General features: G+C 42.4%; 1 protein-coding gene across 1 annotated transcript in view; it reads left to right on the forward strand.

The window, feature by feature from the left end:
- LOC117662186 (solute carrier family 12 member 3-like) overlaps positions 1-23,216 on the forward strand; it is a 43,886-nt gene extending 20,670 nt beyond the window's left edge. The window contains exons 12-26 of the mRNA XM_034411500.3: positions 773-896; positions 1,972-2,073; positions 3,551-3,706; positions 5,044-5,143; positions 6,723-6,834; positions 7,516-7,638; positions 8,784-8,890; positions 10,285-10,367; positions 11,080-11,133; positions 12,064-12,165; positions 14,554-14,665; positions 16,740-16,826; positions 18,229-18,364; positions 20,159-20,226; positions 22,747-23,216. Of these exons, the coding sequence (XP_034267391.2) occupies positions 773-896; positions 1,972-2,073; positions 3,551-3,706; positions 5,044-5,143; positions 6,723-6,834; positions 7,516-7,638; positions 8,784-8,890; positions 10,285-10,367; positions 11,080-11,133; positions 12,064-12,165; positions 14,554-14,665; positions 16,740-16,826; positions 18,229-18,364; positions 20,159-20,226; positions 22,747-22,888 (1,608 nt within the window). The 3' untranslated portion in view covers positions 22,889-23,216. The remainder of the gene's footprint in view (positions 1-772; positions 897-1,971; positions 2,074-3,550; positions 3,707-5,043; positions 5,144-6,722; positions 6,835-7,515; positions 7,639-8,783; positions 8,891-10,284; positions 10,368-11,079; positions 11,134-12,063; positions 12,166-14,553; positions 14,666-16,739; positions 16,827-18,228; positions 18,365-20,158; positions 20,227-22,746) is intronic.
- The last annotated feature ends 700 nt before the right edge of the window (positions 23,217-23,916 follow it).

The following is a 23,916-nucleotide window of genomic DNA, read 5'->3' on the forward strand; positions in this document are numbered from 1 at the left end:
CTTCTTGAAAACACTTCGCTTCTCATCCAAGAAGCTTCTTCAGTTCTGACCAGATGGTGGGGAATGGAAGGATTTATATTCTTCGCAATCGTAAAGAATATAAATCCTTCTATTCCTCACCGTTGTCAGAACTGAAGAAACATCTGGGTTTCTTCAGTTCTTCAGAAACATTTTTTACGAAAAAAAACCCCAAGAAAGTCCAGTTGCCTTTTGAAAATTAACTTTGGGACAACCATGACCTGGTGGTGATTGAGAATCTCCATAGCCAAAAGATAGAGATGTTATCGCAGGTAAATTAATGGGAGCGGTGAATCGAGCCCCATGTTCAGAGGTGGGCGGCACATGAATTAACAACCGGTTTGCCCAGTACCAAAAAGATGAGCACGCATCTACTGCACATGCATGCAGCCTTCCGCGCATGTGTTTTGTTCGTGCGCATGGCTTGCATGCATGCGCATGGCTTAAAAACATGACTAAATAAGACTGCATAGTGCCGGGGCAGGTGGGCCGGCCCACCTGCAGGTTGCAACTAACAATTCGCCTGAACCGGCCTGAGCCAGCCCCAAACCAGCAGCAGCCCACCTCTGCCCGTGTTCATATGGATTGAGATGGGACTAATGCCAAATCAAATCTTTTTGACTTGCTCCAACCTGCCCAACATCTGGTTATGGCAAGAAGCCTTTAAACATCGCTGTGGCCACCAGCCATGATTGTCCCTAATGAGTTTTGAGACTCTTGCTTCCAAGTTTATGTATGTCCCTCTTCCTTCTAGTGCCTCTGTCAGGACAATCTCTACCCTCTGATCGGCTTTTTCGCCAAGGGTTATGGAAAGAATAAGGAGCCACTGAGGGCTTATGCTCTAACCTTTATCCTGGCCATTGCCTTCATCCTCATAGGTAAGCTTATACATTGGTCATCTTAATTTCTCTAGCCCAAAATGTGAATGAAAATACCAAGGGCTGGAAGTCGAGGGCAAAGTGAGATGAATAGGTTGGAGTTGCTTTGAAGTAGAAGATGAATCTTACCATGGATTGAGGAGCCAGTTGTAATGAACAAATTCACACAACCCATTAAGTACCCTGTTTCCCCCAAAATAAGACATCCTCTTGATAATAAGCCCAATCAGGCTTTTGAGCGCATGGCAATAAGGCCAAGCGCTTATTTCAGGGTTCAAAAAAATATAAAACAGGGTCTTATTTTTGGGGAAACACAGTACATTAAATGGATTGGGTGCTTTCTGGATCTGGGCGTTGTAGGAAGTCCTGTTTTCAATATGGTTTCCTTTAAAAGGGGATCAGCCTGTTCTCCAAAGCACCTGAGGGCAGGACAAGAAGCAAGAGATGGAAACTAATCAAGGAGAGAACCAAACTAGAATGAAGAAATTTCCTGAACGATTAATCAGTGGAACGACTTGCCTTCAGAAGTCACTGGGGGTTTTTAAGAAGAGATTGGACAACTATTTGTCTGGTATAGCACAGGGGTTCCTGCTTGAGTAGGAGGTCAGACTAGAAGATCTCCAAGGTCCTTTCCAACTTTGTTATTTGGTTAAATCATAACTGATTTGTTTGAGCCCAGCAAATTTGGGGAACACAGCAATGGGGTTTTCTTAATTCGTTGAGGTGTGATGTGAATTCAGCTGAGAGGTCAAGAGTGTTTAACAAAATAAAATTGTTAAAAAGAAATCCCATTGCTGGGATAGACGATTAGTCACAGGGAGTTCTCGACTTACATTCGTTTAGTGTCCATTCGAAGTTACAACAGCACTGTAAAAGGTGAACTGTAGCGATTTGCTTAACAAAAAGACCTTAAAATGAGGTGCAGCTCATTTAAGTGCTTTGCTTAGCCATGGAAATTTTGGGCTCAACGGAGGTCGTAAGTCAAGGACTTACCTGTGCCCGACACAGGAGAATCCTTGCTGAGTACTGCAGTGGCTTGTCAGTATTCCTCAGTCACATCCCTCTCCCTTTGCAGCTGAACTGAATACCATCGCTCCCATCATCTCCAACTTTTTCCTCTGCTCGTACGCCCTGATCAACTTCAGCTGTTTCCATGCTACCATCACCAATTCCCCAGGTAAGATGGGACGGGTACTTTGGGGAAAAGGTGCCAAGAACACGCAGCTAAGATGATTAAAGGCTTGCACACAAAAACATATGAAGAACGGCTGCAGGATTTGGGATTTGGCTGGTCCAGAGAAAAGAAGGACTAGGAAGTTCATGGTAGCCATACAGGTAGTCCTCAACTTACAAGAGTCCACTTAGTGACCATCTGAAGTTACTACGGCACTGAAAAAAGTGACTCGGGACCACGTTTCACACTTACGACCATTGCTGCATCCCCATGGTCATGCGATTTACATTTGGATGCTTGACAATTGACTCAGGGTTTTATGGTGGTTGCAGTGTCCAAGGATCATGGAATCACCTTTTGTGACCTTCTGAAAAGCAAAGTCAATGGGGAAAACCAGATTCACTTAACAACCGTATTATTAATTTAACAGCTGCAGCAATTCACTTAATGAATGTGGCAAGAAAAGTCATACACGCACACATTTACTGTATAAAAGTTAGTGGTCGTTGTAGAGAAATCTGAAAAGGGTACACTGTATTACATTGCAAGCTGTAATATGCTACATATTAAGAACATAATACTTTGTATTATGTATTATATATGCCCATATATAAAGTCGTATATGCAGTGTATAATAGTAGCTTATGTGATGATGTATGCTGTATATAATAGTAGATTTCATGATTAATATACAGTAGTGGCCAAAATTGTGGAAACCTTTTGGGAAAAGTGTATTTTTGAGGTTTGATGGCTAATAACACCACTTTTGTTTTTTTGGAGTTTCAAGATAATCATATTACACTGCTGGAATGGCCTGGGAATAACCCAGACCTTAACCCAATTGAAAATCTATGGAGCAGACTAAAGAAACTTGTTAGTCAGAGGTGACCCAGCAATAAAACCCAGTTAATAGAAGCAATCATTCAATCTTGGTTTCACATTATAACAATTGCAGAACTAAAAGACTTGGTTCACTCCATGGGAAGACGTCATAAGGCTGTAATTCATGCTAAAGTTTACCCAATTAACTGACGTGATAATTTTTGTATATCTCATTTTTTCTATGGTGATAATTTATATATATATATATCTCATTTTTTCTACATGTTTCACTTTTCTTCTTTATACTATAACTGCTATTCTAATAGAAAATCCTTCATAAAAGTTGTTGCATTGCATTCTTGATTAAATTATCTTTCCATTGATATATAATTTTATGGTACTACTCCAAAAAAAAAGTGGTGTTATTAGCTAGTTTTAGAAAATACACTTTTCTCCAAAAGGTTTCCACAATTTTGGCCACTACTGCATACTTCTATAGTACATGACCACATCACAGAAACTCTCCTAAGTTTCTAGCCTTGCATGGCCAACATTAAAAACATTAAATCTTTTGCGTGGCTAAAGCTTTAGATTAAACTGGTGGGAGGGCTCTGGAGATGGATAAATGACATCCCCATCTCCCTTTTACCCCTTCTAGGCTGGAGGCCTTCCTTCCGCTACTTCAGCAAATGGACTGCGCTCTTTGGATCCATCATCTCCGTGGTCATCATGTTCCTACTGACTTGGTGGGCAGCTCTCATTGTCGTTGGGGTCATCATTGTGAGCTTGGCATATGTCACCTACAAGAAACCAGGTGAGGACACCTTGAAATTGAAGTTCCTAAAGTACGTACCGCCCATCCCCACATGATGTTCTCCAGAGTTGGAAAACTGTAATGCCCACCATCCACAACCTGATATCAAAATTTGTTTTGGTCGCCACGATGTAAAAAAAGATGTAGAGACTCTAGAAAGAGGGCAGAGAAGAGCCACAAAGATGATTAGGGGACTGGAGGCTAAAACATATGAAGAACAGTTGCAGGAACTGGGTATGTCTAGTTTAATGATCCCCTTTTGTGATCTTCCAACAAGCAACGGGGAAACCAGATTAACACTAAACAGCCATGTTACTAATTTAAGAACAGCAGGGATTTACATAACAACTGGGGCAGAAAAGGTTGTAAAATGAGGCAAAACTCACTTAACGACTGACTTGCTCAGTAACAGAAATTTTGGGCTCAGTTATGATCATAAGAGGTCATACTATAAATGTTGTGAGAGTGATCCTGTTTAGCTCCATATTTAACAGAAAAAGATTCTAAGAGTTTATAGCAAGCCAAGGATCTTATTTCCATGTCCTACTTGATTTGGGGGAAATCACTCTACCGCAGTGGTTAAATCCTCCGTGGACTGGCACCGGTTCGCTGCCTGTGCATGGTGTGCCAAATGTACACTGCATGTATGCGCATTTGCAGTACGTACCAAATGCATGCTTTGCGTGGAAAAAGGAGCCTTTTGAAGGTAAGTAGAACAGTGAGGGGGGGAAACAGCTGTGCCGCATGATTTAGATTAATTAAATATAAATTGCGCGGCACAGCTGATTGTTGGAAATACCGCTCCAGACGAACCAGTAGCTTTTATTACTACTGGTTCACCTGATCCGGTGCGAACCAGTAGCATTTCACCCCTGCTCTACTGGCCTCCCACCGCCTAGTACGCTCACATAGAGCTGCCCTCCTTTGGGTGCTGTCGACCAGACAATGTCGGCTGACGGTGCCCAGGATGAGGGCGTTCTCTGTGGCTGCACCGACCCTCTGGAACGAGTTACACACCGAACTCGGACGGCCCCTGATCTCCGTTCCTTCCGCAAGGACCTGAAGACATGGCTCTTTAAGCAAACTGGCTGAGTCTGTTCTGGGAGTTTTAATTTTAATTGTGGGTTTTAAACTGAGTTTTAATTGTTAATTATAATCGTATTTATTATTGTTGTTATTATTGTGATTTTATTGCTGTGAGCCGCCCCGAGTCCCTCGGGAGAAGGGCGGCATATAAATTTTAATAAACTTAAACTTATATAGAGATAGTAGGAAATGACTGACAGAATATCGCATTTTTCTCTTCCCAACCCTCTATCCCTCCTTGTTCTTCACAGAGGTAAACTGGGGCTCCTCAGTCCAAGCTGGGACCTACAACATGGCTCTCTCGAATGCCATGAACCTGACCAATGTGGAAGACCATGTCAAGAATTTCCGGTGAGTGGAAGAGAAGTGTCCTTGGTTCTGGGGTTCACCTCACGGAGGGAATAAGGGCTGCAAAGGTGCTTTGAACGGTGGTTTTCCCAAAGGTGCTTTTTTCAAGAGGTGACTGGGCTTTCTGGTTTCTCTTTTTGAAAAACGTGTCGCTTCTCATCCAAGAAGCTTCCTCAGCTCAGAGCTCAATGGCACAGAAGGCTGTTATGACCACTTTTCACGCATATATCCGTAGCAGCATCCCCACGTTTTGATCCCGTGATCAAAACTCAGATGTTTGGCAAATGATTCGTTTTTATGAGAGCTGCAGTGTCCTGGGGTCACGTAATCACCTTTTGCAAACAAAGTCAATAGGGAAGCCCAATTCATTTAACAACCCTGTTGCTGAAGTAACAAATGGTGATTTGCTTGGGGTGTCAAACTCGATTTCATTGAGGGCCGCAGCAGGTTGTATTTAACCTGAGGGAGCTGGGGTGGGCGTGGTGGGCGTGGCCATCACTCCTGTCGGGGGCGTTTGTGGTGGCCTTTGCGCTCTGCCAGTGGAAACTGGCTCCCGTGTTCCATTTTCGGCCACGACAGCCTCCTGCCGCCCTCTGTGAGCTCGGGGAGAGCTCTCTTTTCACTGGCAGAGACACCACGGACTGGTCCTTCATTGTTTCCAGGGCAGCCCCGTAGGCCCGATCTAAGCACCCTGGGGGCCGAATCCAGTCCACAGGCCTTGAGTTTGACACCTCTGACTTACAGGAACTACTGTGGCAAGAAAAGTTGTAAAATGGGGCAAAACTCACTTAACAAATATCTCACTTGGCGACAGAAATGTTGGGTTCAACTATGGTCATAAGGCGAGGACTACCTCTATAGTGTTTTGAGGAATATCCTAGCTATGCCAGTTGCTCCCCTCCATGTTAGCTGCCTAATTGAATTATATTCCCTAATGCGCCTGCACCAAAGACATGTAACATATCTGCAGCTGAACTGAGTTAAAGGGAGCTTGTCTGTCCCTGCTGCCCAGGTCATCTTGTGGTTATTTATTATAATTTAATGTATGATGAGAAGATGATGGAAAAGAAGTAAACATATATAAAGTGTAAAGTAAAACTTATATGGGGGTATGGCAATAGCCTCATAATTGGATGTACAATTCAGCTCTTCAGGCGATTGCCTCTGGCTTCATGCAGATCTTCTAGGGCAGGGGTCAGCAACCTTAAACCCTCAAAGAGCCACAAAGGTCCTAACTGGAAGCCCCCCGTTCAATTCTGAAGCCTACCGGAAGTCCGGTTCCCTCACCATAGAGTTTCCTCCTATTGCGGTATTCTTTTTCTTCTACCTGTCCTAACTGAAAGCCCTATCAATTGTGGAAAACCCGCCCCTTGCCATAGAGTCTCCTCCTGGGCACCGGAAGCTCCTCTCAAAATTGTGGCACCGACCAGTGACAAGGAGCTGCAGCAGAGGGATGAAAGAGCCGCATGTGGCTCCAGAGCCGCGGGTTTCTGACCCCTGTTCTAGGGAACCAGAGAACCCATTTTGTGGTGTGATACATATTTACTAACCATCTTGCGGTTGCTACTTTTCCCATCTGCAGGCCTCAGTGTTTGGTCCTGTCAGGTCCTCCCAACTTCCGACCATCCCTGGTGGATTTTGTTGGCGCCTTCACTAAAAACGTCAGCCTCATGATATGCGGAAACGTGACTGAGGTTAGTGGACCTTGTTGGAGTCAGCACTTTGGGGGGGGTGGTCTAGGACAACTCACTGCGGCCATCTTGTTGAGACCCACTTGCTGCAGGTCAACTCGCCACAGGACAATTCCACATGGGGTAACTCAAAATGCGATAATAAATGTTATCTACTACTGTTTCTTATACATTATTTTCATTTTGTCCATTTCCACAAAAGTGGAAACACCATACTTTTCGGAGCATAAAATGCACTTCCCCCCACCCCCAAAAGAAGGTGGAAATGTTGGTGCATCTTATACACTGAATACAGCCATTTTTGGCCTCCCAAAATGCTGCCCAGCGTGTCCCATTTTCTCCAAAAAGAGGCCCATTTTCACAAAAATGGGATGCCCAGAGGGTTTGGGAGGCCTGCAGAGTGTTCCTGGAGGCCAGAGAGGGCAAAAACGTCCTCTTTGAAATTTTTGTGCGTCTTATATTCTGGTGCGTCTTATAGTCAGAAAAATACGGTAATATCGAAGAAATAGTAGCGGGTAACATTGAGTTATCCCACATAGAATTTTCCTGCGGCAATTTGGCCATGGCAAGTTGGCTGCAGCGAGTTGTCCCGTTCCACTCTGTGGGGCAAGAATAAAGAGGTTTATGGGAGATCTGCTGCCCCTTTTAAGCCCAAACCTTTCTGTTTTTTCCCATCACCTACAGGATTCCTCCTGCATTGAGGATTATGATGAGCAACTCCAGTGGCTCGGCAAGCGGAAAATCCAAGCGTTCTACAACTTCATCACCCTCGGAGACTTACGTTCAGGAGCTAGAAGCCTTATGCAGGTATCACATTTGCAAAGTCGACTGAGGTTTTGGGAGTGAAGCAGGGGTGAAATTTATTTATTTATTTTATTTATTTTATTCAATTTATATCCCGCCCTTCTCCTAGTGGACTCAGGGCGGTGCACAGCCAGAACTAAAACACATACCAATACAAAATTTAAAATTTTTAAAAGAATTATATACCTGTGGCCCAAAATTTAAAACATTCAAACTAAAACCCATTTGACAATTTAAAAGGCTAAAAAAGGCTAAAAAAACCTGGAGATCCCATTCTGGTAGCCAAGATGATGAGGAAAAAGCCTTCTATGTGTCTTTGGAAAGGGGTTATAGCTTAGAGAATCAACATTAAAAAGTGGGTATATCCTTTATAATTTCTATAATATGCCTGATTCCAAACACATTGAAGTGATTAAAAACAATAATATAATAATAAAAAGCAATCTCAGGACATTGCAACCATCATAAATATGAATTTTTGATGGAATTTTGATCACATGACCACAGAGATCCTGCAAGTCATAGAGATGCTGCAAGGGTCATAAGTATGAAAATTGGTCATAAGTCACTTTTTTCAGTGCTGTGGCAACTTCAAACAGTCACTGAATGAATGGTTGTGAGGATTACCTATAATTCTCTAAATAATCTTTACGCTTAATTGATTGATTGATTATATTTATATAACCTTATCACTGAATGCTTTGACATTAAGAACAAGTTGAAAATAAATTTCTGGCTCTAAGTTCTAAGTCCATCTGAATGGATGGGTGGGTGGGTGGATGGATGGATGGATGGATGGGTGGGTGGGTGGATGGATGGATGGATGGATGGACAGACAGATGGACTAATAGACAGACAGACATGGTTATCAATATATTTTTGAAATAGTGATCTCTAGTGTTTAAAGCATTACAAGACACACATACCCTTAGACTGCAATTTTGACACCATCCTGGCTGAGTATGTTGGATGAACCTAACCATGGATGATTTCTAGGTATTAGTTTATGGTCAATGTATATAAACCAGGCCACCATAATTGTTCAACAGACTGTGGTTAAAATAAACCATGTTTAGCACAGTATATAAATGTGGATAGTATCTTTTCCCTTTGATAAAAAAAAAACTCACTATACTTTCTCCTTGCAGGTCTCAGGTCTCGGACGTCTAAAACCCAACACCATAGTTCTCGGTTATAAAAATGACTGGCAGACCGACTCTCCCCTAAACCTGGAGAATTATGTGGGCATAATACAGTAAGGACATCATGTTCTCAAGAAGAATAAATAAAAAAGGGGTGGGGTTAGGAATGAAGAAAACAGGGGATGGATAAGAAGTGCAGTGAGTTTGTGAAAGGATGGGTTTGGATCTCTCCTAACAGTTTAACAGTAACAGAGTTGGAAGGTACCTTGGAGATCATCTAGTCCAACCCCCTGCTCATGCAGGAGACCTGTACTAGGGATTCGAACCGCCAAACTGCCAAGCTTGACAAGCTTGACAAGCTCAGTGTCTTAGCCACTGAGCCACCTAGTCAGGCTAAGGTAGAAACTTTATAGAAGAACCTTTGCCCTTTAAACTTTATATATTCTTTTAGTATGTAAAACTGCCCGAGTTTAAATCAGTTCCAGAGGAAAATCAGTGAGTGTCATAAATATATTGTTGTTGTTTTTCTGAGTTTGATAAGCAAGGTGTCACTTAATGTCAGGAAAACTGTAGCTATTCGTAAAGCCAGTTTGGTATAGAGGTTAACCAGTGGTGGGTTCCTCCCGGTTCCGCCGAGCCGGTAGCGGTGACGATATGACATGACCAAACCGGTCCTGCCCCCCCACCCCCGACAACCCCTGCCCCCCCCACCCTCTGCGTTATTCTTACCTTTTATTTGGCCCCACCCCCAATCTATTGCTGCCTCCTGAGTCCCAGCTGATGGCTAGAGGGAAAAAAACTATTTAAATTCTTGCCGCAGGGCTTCAAAGGGCTGCCCTACAGCTGATCAGTGTTAAAAGAAAACAAATGAGTAGACCAGTGCCTGCAGAAATATATGAGTAGATCAGTGCCTGCAAAAATACATGAGTAGATCAGTGCCTGCAAAAATAAATGGGTGGATCGGTACAGCCTGGTAGACCAGTATCTCTGGTAAATCCTAAATAATTGTCACATGACCATCAAACCACGCCCACAAAATAAGCCACGCCCACAGAACCGATAGTAAAAAAATTTAGAATCCACCCCTGAGGTTAAGGCACCAGGCTAGAAAGCAGGAGATTGTGAGTTCAAGTGCTGCCTTAGCCATGAAAACTCAGTCCTCTCTCAGCCCAACCCACCTCACAGGGTTGTTCTTGTTGTGGGGAAAATTGGGAGAGGAAAGTATGTTGGATAGGTTCGTGGCCTTGAGTTAACTGTAAAAATTAATAGAAGAGGGATGCAAATACATTTTTGGGAGACAGTGAAAGCCAGGGTAGCCTGGCATGTTGTGATCCATGGGGCTGCAAGGAGTCGGACACAACTTAGCAAATGAAAAACAACAAATAATAAATAGACTACTCTTAGCTTATTCTGTTTTTTTTTTTAAAAAAAGCAGATGATAGGGACACTGTATAAAAACTGGTTGATAATTATTCAAATTTTCTCATCCACCTTCATTCCCTTGCAGTGACTCCTTTGACCTCGGCACTGCGGTCTGCCTGCTTCGGATGAGAGATGGACTGGATATGTCACGGGTGATGAAGGCCCAAGGTGAGTGAATCCCAAAAAAATGCACTTGGAAGCAACAATCTGTCTTGCTTTAGTTTCTGTGAAGCCTTCCTTTAAAAAAAATAACTACAGGTAATCCTCAAATTACAACCACAATTGACAAAATTTATGTTGCTAAGCGAGACATTTGTTAAGTGAGGTTTGCCCCATTTTACGACCTTTTCTGCCACAGTTGGTTAAGGTTGTTAAGTGAATCACTGCAGTTGTTAAGTTAGTAACCTGGTTGTTAAGTGAATCTGGTTTCCCCACTGGCTTTGCTTGTCAGAAGGTTGCAAAAGGGGAAAACGTGGGATACTGCAACCGTCATAAATATGAGTCGGTTGCCAAGCATTTTAATTTTGATCACGTGACCCTGGAGATGCTGCAATGTTTGAAAATGTGAAAAATGGTCATTCAACATTGTAACGTTGAATGGTCACTAAATGAACTGTTATAAGTTGAGGACTGCCTGTACACATTTTGGGACAGTGTTTAATGTTGCTGTTTATATTTTAATTTCTCTTTGCTACCTGTATTACTGAATTAGGTAGAAGGCAGGATATACATAGCTTATTGGTTGATTTAATTTCTAAATAAACCAATAATAAGAGGAGGGAAGGAGGATTATAAAGTCATAAAGGCAGTATAAAAAAACCTAATAAATAAATAAACGCAGCCTTGATTAATGGTTTTTTTTCTCTGTTTCCTGGGACAGTGAACCTGGGTTTTGAAGATACAGAAGCCGCCTTGGGGAAGGAGAAACAGAAACGTAAGTTGGCCTAAAATAAGAAATATGTCCTGTTAAGATTGGCCTCTTTTCAGACCGTTCAAAATTCACATCAAAAAAACTTCCAAAAAAAAATGAGGACTGGAAGCTTGAATGTCCTATGGAATTTTTTTATCTTTCTAACGTTTTCTCACAAGTGCAGAGTCTGCTTTTTTCAGATCAACAAGCATTGATCTTTTGGCTGCAACAAGAATTGACTTAACGACTTATTGTTTGATATTGTGAACTACGTGCAGGGTTGAAATCCAGCAGGTTCTGGAGAACTGGTAGCGGAAATTTTGAGTAGTTTGGAGAACCGGCAAATACCATCTCTGGCTGGTCTCAGATTTTGCAATATTCTTCCTCCAGGAGTGGGGAGGAAATGGGGTTTTTGCAGTATCCTTCCCCTGGAGTGGGGAGGGAATGGAGATTTTGCAATATCCTTCCCCTGCCACACCCACCAAGCCACACCACGCCCACCAAGCCATGCCCACAGAACCTGTAGTAAAAAAATTAGAATTTTATCACTGACTACATGTGACTGGCCTGAAGTCACCCAGCTGTCCTTCATGCCTAAGAGAAGACTAGAACTCACCGTCTCCTAGTTTCGAGCCCGGTGCTTTAATGCTAAGCCCCGGGTAATGCTGGGAAAACTTTGGAGTTTGGAGAGAATTGGATGAAGGATATTCCGTAGCTGTTCATAAAGCCAGTTTGGTCTACTGCAGGGTGTCAAACTCGCGGCCCGTAGGCTGGATGTGTCACGCACTGGTCATTCCCCCCCGGTTTAGCAAAGAGGAAAAAAGTTGCAATATGTCACGTGATGACATGACACTGAGAGTTTGATACCCCTGGTCTATTGGTTAAGGCACCTGCTAGAAAGCAGGAGATTGTGAATTATGTGGAACATCTCTTTATGTTTATGTTTCACTACAGGTGGCGTGTTTAAAGTTGGCGCCGATGCCAGCTTCGAGACCGTCTTCCAGAGCAAGCAGAAGAAGAAAAATATCGATATCTATTGGTTGTTTGATGATGGTGGTACGTGAATTGCCCTGGAAATAATAATTCTTGTTTTTATTGCTATTGTTTATGGCCAAAAAGAATCCCTGTCTAATAACCTGGAGATACAACTGGTATCATGATATTATGATAAAACTGCGACCTTTTTTTGCCTTGCAAAACTGGAAGGACACATTTATAGCAAGCGTGCGTGTCTACAAATAGGGAAAAGTTCAGATACAGATGGGAAAGCCATAAAGAGAGGGGTTTTTTTTCATGGTTCTTTATGGCTCGTTCATTGCCCTCTTATTACAAAAATTATTAACAGTGATAGATGTATAATGTATAAAATATTTAGCTATATATAATTTCATAAATGATAGCTAATGTGCCATCAAGTTGGTGTTAAGCCAACTATCTCAGATAGACCTTCTCTAGATGAATGAATACAGGTAATCCCTGACTTACTACTACAATTGAGCCCAGAATTTATGTTACTAAATGAGACATTTGTTTAAGTGAATTTTGCCCCATTTAACAACCTTGCTTGCCACAGTTGTTAAGTGAATCACTGCACTTGTTAAGTAAATCTGGCTTCCCCATTGACTTTGCTTATCTGAATGTCTCAAAAGCTGATTACATGATCCCTGCAATCGTCATAAATATGAACCAGTTGCAAAGCATCAAAATTTTGATCACGTGACCATGGGGATGTTGTATCCATATCTCTGTGTGTCTAGCTTTGCGCAGATATAGATATTTTGTAATTATATATAAATGTATACTCCCACATATACAGTATATAAATCTGTATGTACAAGTAGTCCTCAACTTACAACCACAATTGAGCCCAAAATTTATATTGCTAAGTGAGAAATTTGTTAAGTGAGTTTTGCCCCATTTTACGATCTTTTTGCCACAGTTGTTGAGTGAATCACTGCAATTGTTAAATCAGTAACCCGGTTGTTAAGTGAATCTGGCTTCCCCATGGACTTTGCTTGACAAAAGGTCGCAAAAGGGGATCAGACAACTCCGGGACATAGCAACCATCATAAATGTGAGGCAGTTGTCAAGCATCTGAATGTAAATCAACTGACCATAAGGATGCTGCAACGGTCGTAACAGTGATGGGTTGCCCCTGGTTCACACCGGTTCTATAGAACTGGTAGTAAAACCGGCAGGAGGCTCCGCCCACTGAGCCTGACATTATCAAAATGCTTCTGCGCATGTGCAGAAGCTTCTGCAGTTGCGCAGAAGAGCGTGCCATGTGCAAGCGAAGCGAGTGCACGCGGCCCTGTTGTCAATCGGTAGTAAAAGTAAGTAGAACCCACCCTTGGGTCATAAGTGTGAAAAATGGTCACTTTTTTCAGTGTCATTTTAACTTTGAATGGTCACTAAATGAACTACTGTAAGTTGAGGTCTACTTTGTGTGTGTATGTGTGTCTGTGTGTGTGTGTGTGTGTGTGTGTATACATACACACACACATATATATACATACATATGTGTGTGCATATATATATGTATGTATGTATGTATGTATACACACACATACATACATAAACACTTTATCATTATATAAAATGTTTATTATATATACATATATATAAATGATATACATATATATAAATGATATATCTAGGATTCACAGGCTGTTCCTTTGCAATTGTGAGAAAGCACATTTAGGAAATAATCTTTTCCTTCCATCTCGTCATTGGTTCTCATGGACAAACCCTCCATCCATGTAAAAAGGTTATTTCCAGATGTAATGGAATGTGTGAATGGCCTTGGGGGATGAGGGAAAGCAGGAAACTAAAATTAGACAACAGGTGTAGGTGCCCCCAAGATATTAATGGTCACAGGAAGAAATGTAGAAGCACCCCTTCCTAATTAACCAGGTGTATCCCAGGAGTGGTTGGATTGAGCCGGTTCACACTGGTTCAAGCGAACCGGTTGTTAAATTATCCCTACCCCGCTATCAAAGTGAATCCTGGGCTCTGCGCTGCAATGGAGAAACGGGCAACAGAATGGTTGGCACGAGGGAAGGAGAAGGCCCTTTCCTCCTTCTATTGTGTCGGCCACTCTATTTCTCATTTCTCCACTGCAGCGCAGCACCCAGAATCCACTTTGATAGCTGGCTGCGGGGAAGAATTTAACAACCAGTTCACCCAGGGTCAAGTTGGCTGTTGCGGAAGGCTTTTTCCCACATGTGTGGCGGAGCTGGAGGTTGGGGATGGGCCACCCCTCTCACGACAGCCAATCTGACCCTGGCCGAACAGGTTGTTAAATTATTTAAATCCCACCACTGCGTTCCCAGTACAGCTAGGGCTCTGCTTTCAAGACAGGATGTTATTTCTGGCAATGTGGTTGTGCCACCATGTTGTGTAGCTGGTCTCTGGACTTTTTTTTCCCCCCTCCTTGCTCTGCAGGGCTGACCCTCCTCATCCCCTATCTTCTGACTCGCCGGAAACGCTGGAGCCAGTGCAAAGTCCGAGTCTTCATCAGTGGGCAGATCTCTAATGCCGAGGAACACAGAGAAGAGTAAGGGAGAAAGGGCAGGGAGGATGGGGAGATTAAAATCCAAAGCTAAGCAGTTCCAGGAAGGGGCTGCCGATGTATCTTTGGCGGCTAACCAGAGTTTGCTCAGGGAGATCGTAAATGCGAGGGAGACACTCTGTCCTGAAAGATAGCACTCACACTTTGTCTTTAGATTGTCCCCAAAGTCTGCAGTGAAGTGTTGACATTGCTTTGAAAGGCTTGTCCTATTCTTTTTGTTTATGGCCTCTTCAGTCATGGATATGCCAAGTAGCACCTGTATTTTATTGATCGATTGATTTGATTTGATTTGATTTGATTTCTATAGCCACCCCACCTTTGGGCAGCTCACAGTTCAAAAACATATAATTACAATTAAAATCCTAAAAGCCATTTAAACCATGGTGGCGCAGGATTAGAATGCAATAATGCAGGCTAATTCTGCTGCCTGCTCACTGCAAGCAGTTCAGCAATTCGATTCTCACAGGCTCAAGGTTGACTCAGCCTTCCATCCTTCCGAGGTCGGTAAAATGGGGACGCAGATTGTTGGGGGCAATAGGATAACTCTGAAAACCGCTTAGAGAGGGCTGTAAAAGCACTGTGAAGCGGTATATAAGTCTAAGTGCTATTGCTAAGTGCTATTTTATTATATATTTATATTTATATATTTATATAATTTATATTTGTAGGTAGGTAGGTAGAAAGATAGGTAGGTAGACAGGTAGGTAGAAAGGTAGATAGGTAGACAGGTAGGTAGGTAGACAGGTAGACAGACAGACAGACAGACAGATAGGTAGGTAGGTAGATAAGTAGAAAGGTAGGTAGATAGGTAGATAGGTAGAAAGGTAGGTAGAGACTCTAGAAAGAGTGCAGAGAAGAGCAGCAAAGATTATTAGGGTACTGGAGGCGAAAACATATAAAGAACAGTTGCTGGAACTGGGTATGTCTAGTTTAATGAAAAGAAGGACAAGGGGAGACATGATAGCAGTGTTCCAATATCTCAGGGGTTGTCAAAAAGAAGAGGGAGTCAAGCTATTCTCCAAAGCACCTGAGGGCAGGACAAGAAGCAATGGGTGGAAACTAATCAAGGAGAGAAGCAACTTAGAACTAAGGAGAACTTTTCTGAGAGTTAGAACAGTTAATTAGTGTAACAACTCACCTCCAGAAGTTGCAAATGCTCCAACATTGGAAGTTTTTTAAAGAAAAGATTGGACAATCATTTGTCTGAAATGGTATATGGTTTCCTGCCTGAGCAGGGGGTTGGACTAGAAGACCCCCAAGGTCCCTTCCAAAAACAGCACAACAAAGAATGTTCTCCCTGCATCAATTCAGAAAGCTCAGACTGCCCAATAGCTGCTACTACAGCTCTACAGAGGAATTATTCAGTCTGTTGTTTGCACTTTTGTATGTATACTTGAGATCTTATGCAGCAGAGACAAATTCCTTGTGTATTCTATTCTATTCTGTTCTGTTCTGTTCTGTTCTGTTCTATTCTATTCTATTCTATTCTATTCTATCCCATCCCATCCCATCCCATCCCATCCCATCCCATCCCATCCCATCCCATCCCACTCCATATTTTCTATTCCATTCCATTCCATTCCCTTCCATTCCATTCCATTCCATTCCATTCCATTCCATTCCATTCCATGATTCTACTCTACTCTACTCTACTCTACTCTACTCTACTCTACTCTACTCTACTCTACTCTACTCTACTCCATTCCACTCCATATTTTCTATTCCATTCCATTCCATTCCATTCCATTCCATTCCATTCCATGATTCTATTCTACTCTACTCTACTCTACTCTACTCTACTCTACTCTACTCTACTCTACTCTACTCTACTCTACTCTACTCTACTCCACTCCACTCCACTCCACTCCACTCCACTCCACTCCACTCCACTCCATTCCATTCCATTCCATTCCATTTTAAAACAATAAAAACCATTAAAACACCAAAGAACATTAAAATGTCTAATTTGAGTAGATATCCAAAGCAAAGCATCGGGCCTGACAACCATATAACCAGGAGATTAAAAGATTTTTCTTGTCTAACACTTTCTGTTCCACAGGATCCAGTTTCTGTTGGACAAATTCCGTCTGGGCTTCAGCGAGGTTGTGGTGCTGCCTGAAATAATGTGGAAACCTGAGGAGAACAGGTAAATATCCTGTGATTTGTCCTCAATTATTGTTCTTGAGCCTTGGCTTCCTAATCCAGATCCCTTGTCTCAAACCAATACAGATAGTCCTCAATTTACGGCCACAATTGAGTTCAAAATTTCTGTTGCTAAGCAAGACAATTGAGTTTTGCCCCATTTTATGACAGCTGCCGCTGTTGTTAAGTGTATTACTGCAGTTGTTAAGTCAGTAACATGGTTGTTAAGTGAATCGGGATTCCCCATTGATTTTTCTTGTCAGGTGGTCTCAAAAGGGGATCCCATGACCCCAGGACATTGCGACCGTCATAAATGTGAGTCAGTTGCCAAGTGTCTGAATCTTGATCACCTGGCCATGCTGCAACAGTCATGTGAAAACGGCCGTGCGTCACTTTTTTCAGTGCTGTTGTAACTTTGAATGGTTACTAAACGAATGGTTGTAAGTCAAGGACTAGTGTAAAAGAAAGAGAAAAAGCTAAAAGTGTAAAAAAAAAAAGTTTAAAATCTAGTAACCTCTTCACAAATCTCTCCTTTCGAAAAGGGCGCAGTCGGGCATGAGTTTGAAGCCAATGACAGTTAGTCCTTGACTTACAACCATTTGTTTAGTGACCGTTAAAAGTTATGGCACCAGGAAAAGTATCTTGTGACTGTTTTTCCACTTACTTCCATTGCTGCATCCCCAGGATCAGGTGATCAAAATTTGGTTGCTTGGCAACTGGTATGTATTTATGATGGTTGCGGTATCCCGGATCATGTGATCACTCTTTTGCGGCCTTCTGACAAGCGAAATCAATGGGAAAGCAATATTCACTTCACAACCATGTTAATAGCAACTGCATCAGGGGTGGGTTCTACTTACCTTTACTACCGGTTCGCAACGGGGCCGCACATGCGCAGAAGCATTCTGATGACATCGGGGTCGGTGGGCGGAGCCTCCCACTGGTTTTACTGCTGGTTCTATAGAACCGGTGCGAACCGGGGGCAACCCACCACTGAACTGCATGTTTCATTTAACAACTGTGGTAAGAAAGGGCATAAAATGGGGCAAAACCCACTTAACAACCATCTTGTTTAGAAATGGAAAGTTTGGGATCAATTGGGGTCGTAAGCCAAGGACTACCTGTATCGTTTCTTGAGGGATGTGTGATGATTGTCCTTTGTTGTCTGATGCCCCTGTTCAAGGATGGTATTCACTTACCTTCGCTACCAGTTCGTAAAAACAGGACATGATGATGTCCAGGCGGGTGGACGGAGCCTCCCACAGCCATTTGCTCGAACCGGATAGAACCGGCTGAATATCACCACTGCCCCGTTCCCTAAACAGCGAGGCTCCTGTCATTCAAATTTTCTGTTATTCCCTTCCTTGCTTTTCATACAACTTCTCTTCTTTCCTTCCCAATGACAGTTGCAAAGAATTCGAGGACCTGATAGCTCCATATCGGCTGAACGAGGGCCAAAAAGATGCCGAAACCATAGAAGCAATGAAGAAGGAGATGCCATGGAAAATCACCGGTGAAGACCTGAGAATCTACAAGAAAAAGGTGAGGATGTCCAGGATCAAAGAGACAAGTAAAGAGAATATTTGAATGAAGATTTTTAAAAGAAGGAAAGGTTCTTTTTTTTCATCCTGCCTATCATGCAATTGATTTTTTTTAAAAAAAAACAAAAGTACCATTGCTGAACGTGAAAATGGATGATCTCTAACAGTTTGTTGATTGATTTTAGAAAGGTGCCCTGATTAATTAAGACAGATTTTCTCAATGTTGCTTCTAAATTAAAAGATTATTTTCCAAGATATTTATAACGACATATAAAACCTGCGAAAGGCATCTAGCACAGGAGAAGGGCACAGTTCTTCTAACTATAGCAAAGTTGAATGGTTTTTTCCCCCAATATGTTTTTATTCGGTTCAATATGTTTTCAATAGAACTTTTCCAGGGGAAGACCAAAAAAAAAAATGGCTCGCGCAGGAAAAATCAGTTTGAAACAAACAGATCTCAAACACACACATATATTCATACGCACTCCAAGTCAGGAAGTCATTTTATCATTCTGATGAGATGCTTTTCTCCAGAAGTTGTGGGTGCTCTATCATGGGAGGATTTTAAGAAGAGATTGGAAAGCTATTTGGAATTGTATAGATCCCCTGTTTGAGCAGAAGGTAGGACTAAAAGTCCTATAAGGCCCTTTCCAGCTCTATTATTCTTTTATTTGTAACCTAAAAGTTTTGCAAGACAGAATAAAAAAATGGCTGCCATTATTAATAACTTACTTTTACTTTTATAAAGATGGATCCAGCAGGTACCCATTGAGTTTAGCAATGGGGGGAAGGTTGACAATTTTATGTACCATTTTTAAGTTTCCCCTGGGAAGCTGAGAAACCGGGAGAATTCACTGCTGGCTGTTTTTTGTGGGTCTTCTTAATTATAAACTCGCTTCTCAGCAAATGTCTGTGGAGAGTCTCACTCATCCAGGTCAGGGGTTTCCAACCTTGGCAACTTTAAGACTTGTGGACTTCAACTCCCAGAATTCCTCAGCCAACAAAGCTGGGAGTTGAAGTCCACAAGTCTTAAAAGTTGCCAAGGTTGGAGACCCCTGATCCAGGTCATAGTTGTCCCAAAGGTGCTTTTTCAAAAGACAGGTTTGTTTGTTTTTTCCCCTGAGGAAGAAAAAGTCTACATTTTAGATCGAAAGGACCATTAGTTTGAAAGAGGGGAAAAAGAGGTCATTTATGTTAACATTGAGCAGCCCTCTCTCAATAGAGGGGGAAGGATAGCAAACTTCCGGTCTCCTGTCTACAACACAGCCCTTAAAACTATTCCAAGGAAATTCCACCTCCATTTGCACTCAGGTGACCCCTAGGGCACAGATAAACCCCCCAAGTAGTCCCAAGAGCTCTCAGGGAGAGCACTAATGATCAGATGACTGCAAATAAATATGATCCTTCCACTACCTCCCCTCACTCACCATCCTGTCAGAACTAATCCTTCCATAGCCCCACCATCCTGCCAGAATCAATGAGAAGCAACAGAAATAAAAGATCCCTTAAGTGAGCCTCAGTTCCTGGTGATTTCCTAGATGTTCCCCTCCCCCCCTCAGGATGGTTATTTCCTCTTCCCCCTTTAATTTCTGTCTCTGTGATCTCCTTGTGGCCTCCAATCCACATGTTAACAAATCTCTTTTTTCTCCCCCAAGATCAGCCAAGGTCAGCTAAACACTTTCACTCGAGCTGGGATTAAGAGGGTTAAAGGGATAGAAAAGGGAAGAAGCAAAACAAAAACAAAACCTGACTAAAAACTTTTTTTTTCCCATCCTCCCCGATGTCATTTGTCTAGTCTGAACAGCACATGCGTCTTCATGAGGTTCTACAAGATCACTCCCGCAATGCAGCCCTCATCGTCATGTGAGTTGCGTCCTCTTTCTCAGAACGGCCAGTATTCCTAATGGTTATAGCGTTCTTACCTGGGGCAACGATGCACCCCTTCCTTTGGGAATTAAGTTTGTGGTAGTGGATGGGTCACAAAACAGCAGTTATGAAAGCTTTGCCTTGTTGATCCCTATTAATTTGACAAGTACGCATGAGGGAACGTGGTGTGATTTGAGTGCCAGCGTGGTTTAGTGTTAAGGTACTAGTCTAGGAGCAAAGAGATTTATGTTCTAATCTATCTTCAGACCCAGAAGCATCCTGAGGGGCTTTGGGACAGTTCCTAACTTTCGTCCTACCTTACAGGGCTGTTGTGGAGGAAAAGTTGAGGAAGGAATATAAGCTGCATTAGCATAAGTTCCTGAGGTAAAGGCAGGAGATGCATGTATACGTTTAGCTACAAGATCACCTGCATTCCAGTTTTACACACAAGAATATTGGATGGAAAGTTCAAGACTCAGAAAATTCAGCTTTCTGAGGATATATTTTTAATCCCTGTGGCCGCCCTCGGCAAGCTTGGGAACAGGAAATCTCCAGAGCTCATTGTGTGTCATTAATAGTTCCAAAGTACGATGTTTCGGATCTTAGTGTCCTATTTTTTTTTTTTTTGCTAGACAATTAAAATTCTTTAGGCAAGAAAAAATATACTACATGCCTAGCTATGAAAACAGACCTGATTAACTTTTTAAATTTTTAATCCCACTTTTATTATTTCTATAAATAATAAATAATACCCTGTTTCCCCAAAAATAAGATTATATCTTAGATTAATTTTTGCTCCAAAAGACGCATTAGGGCTTATTTTCTGGTTAGGTCTTATTTTGGGGGAAATATGGTACTAAATGCATCCATCTAGCTGACAATCATAACTGGGGCTTATTTTGGGGGTAGGGCTCATATTACGAGCATCCTGAAAAATCATGCTAGGACTTATTTTCCGGTTGAGTCTTATTTTCACGGAAACAGAGTGGAAGGCAGCAAATATACGCCTTTCTCCTCCTATTTTCCCCACAACAACAATCTTGTGAGGTGGCTTGGCAGAGAGAGAGAGAGAGAGAGAGAGGGAGGGAGGGAGGGAGGGAGAATGGGAAGGACTGGCCCAAGGTCAGCCAGCTGACTTTCATGGCTAAGGTGGGACTAGAACTTGCCGTCTTCTAGTTTCTAGCCTGGTATCTGAACCACTAGACCAAATTCATTTTAATTTTAATTTAGAAAGTTGTATACCTATTAAACAATTCCTCCTGGACATATACCTTCATCTGCTAGAAAAATAAATAATCACTCCTCCCCACCCAAAAAAAATTGACAGCAGGTTTGGGGAAAATAAGCAAAATATTTTATTTTTATTTCTTTGCATCTCGCCTTAATTATTTTTACAAATAAATAAAGGCAGTGGATATATCCAACGCATCTTCCTCCTCCTATTTTCCTCATAACGACATCCCTGTGAGGTAAGCTGGGCTGAGAGAGAGAGTGACTGGCCCAAGGTCACCCAGCCAACTTTCATGCCTAAGGCAGGACTAGAACTCATGGTCTCCAGCTTTTTAGCCTGATCCTTTAATCACTAGACAAAAATGGCTGTTTTTTAACTGTAGGAAAACAAAATCCACCAAACTAATTTTTTAAAAAATAGGCTGTACCAAACACAGCCCAAACTCCCAGTGTTGCTTCTATCAGTAGCAAACATTATAGATAGTTAAACAGTAAGCAGTCCAAAATGAAACTATAATTAATAACCAGCCCACTCAAAAGAATTTATAAAATACTATTTAAGTCTAAGACGAGGCAATCAAATAATCACTTGGCATTCAGTAGTTACAATGAAAATAGTCTACAGGCCACCCCAAAGTTTAACAGTAACAGAGTTGGAAGGGACCTCGGAGGTCATCTAGCCCAACCACCTGCTCACACAGGAGACCTGTATTAGGGATTCGAACCGCCGAACTGCCAACCTTTCTGATCGACAAGCTCAGTGTCTTAGCCACTTGAGCCACCTCGTCAGTTCTCCTTGACTGGTTTCCTGCCAAATGAAAAAGGCAATTGATTTAAAGATATTAGTGGATCCTCAGGTTAATAAATCTTCAGCAATTAATGGTCTGAATTAGTGGCTTTTTCTCTGAGCGGGGATAAAGTATTGCTATGTATTGTGTTGTTGTGCAAAGATCTAACGATGACCCATACAAATGAGGAGTCTTAGAAGATGCTGTGTCCAACCTTAGTACATGGAAAGGTCTTTCTAAGTTATAATTTTTGTTGTGAGATTGTTGCTTGCTAAATGGCCTTATATCAGAGCTTGTTCAAACGCTGATTTAATGCAGGAGGCCAAGTTAATCAGGTAATGGCAGAAATTGTCTGCCCTGTCTTTTTCAGGAAGGTCACGTCTACTGTACACAATGCCCATCCTAGATGTAGGGTACACACAGATTTTGTAATGTGGGGCCTCTCTGTTCCTTACAAGCAGATCCCTAACTTCTTCTCTGCCTTTCCTTAATTCTCTAGAAGCCTTCCGGTGGTACGGAAAGGAGCCTGTCCCAGCTCCCTCTACATGGCCTGGCTTGAGACAGTCTGCAAGGACTTATATCCACCAATTGTCTTCATCCGCGGCAATCAAGAGGATGCACTCACCCTCTACTGCCAATAGGGGGTAGCAGGATCCCAAAGAAGCCTTGCGCAAACAGGCTATAAGAGGCTGCCTGTTATGCCAGCCCAGCTACAAGGGGGGGCAGAAGACTCCAAAGTCTGACAGTCCCCCTCCCCCAAATGGAAAGCAGATGGGCATTGCCATTGAGTGTGTCAGCATCACCAGGAGGCCGGGACCATCCACGCACAACGACGGGATTTTGCCGACTTTTTTTTTTTAAAAAAATCCCTGCTTGTTGAGTTTGAACGCAGAGGACCGATTCTGAATGTGTTGTGTCTCCGTACTCTGTAAATAGTGATATTTTTTTGAATATTGTTATTTAATAACCCTGGTGTGTCTCCTACCTTGTTCTTCGTAGCGTCGTACTTCCTCCTCTGCTTTTGGGGTTCCTTTTCTAGCAAAGCTCAACATGATGCAAACCTTTAGCGGGTGCAACTCTCGAGTGACAAAGGCAAGAAGGCAGAGTTAAGCCTTTAAGGCAGAGGTGGACAACTATGGCCCCTTTGTAACCTATGGGCTTCAGTTACCAGCATTTCTAAGTCACCCATGTCCCAAAGGTGCTTTTTCAAGTGGCAAGAGGACTTTCTGAGTTTTCTTTTGAAGGTGTTTCGCTTCTCATCAGTGGTGAAATCCTAATTTTTTTACTACCTGTTCTGTGGGCGTGGCTTTGTGGGCGTGGCGTGGCTTTGTGGGCATGGCAGGGGAAGGATACTGCAAAAGCCTCATTCCCATCCTACTCCTGGGGGAAGGATATTGCAAAATCTCCATTCCCACCCTACTCTGGGGCCAGCAGAGGTGGTATTTGCTGGTTATCCGAACTATTCAAAATTTCCGCTACCAGTTCTCCAGAACCTGTCAGAACCTGCTGGATTTCACCCCTGCTTCTCATCCAAGAAGCTTCTTCAACTCTGACTGGATGATGGAGAATGGAAGCATTTATACTCCTTGGAGACAGCTGGTCATTTGTATTGCAAAGGAGTATAAATCCTTCCATTTCCCACCATCCAGTCAAAACTGAAGTAGCTTCT

The sequence above is a fragment of the Pantherophis guttatus genome, chromosome 4 (assembly GCF_059756535.1).
Source record: "Pantherophis guttatus breed Tessera chromosome 4, ASM5975653v1, whole genome shotgun sequence".
NCBI lineage: Eukaryota > Metazoa > Chordata > Lepidosauria > Squamata > Colubridae > Pantherophis > Pantherophis guttatus.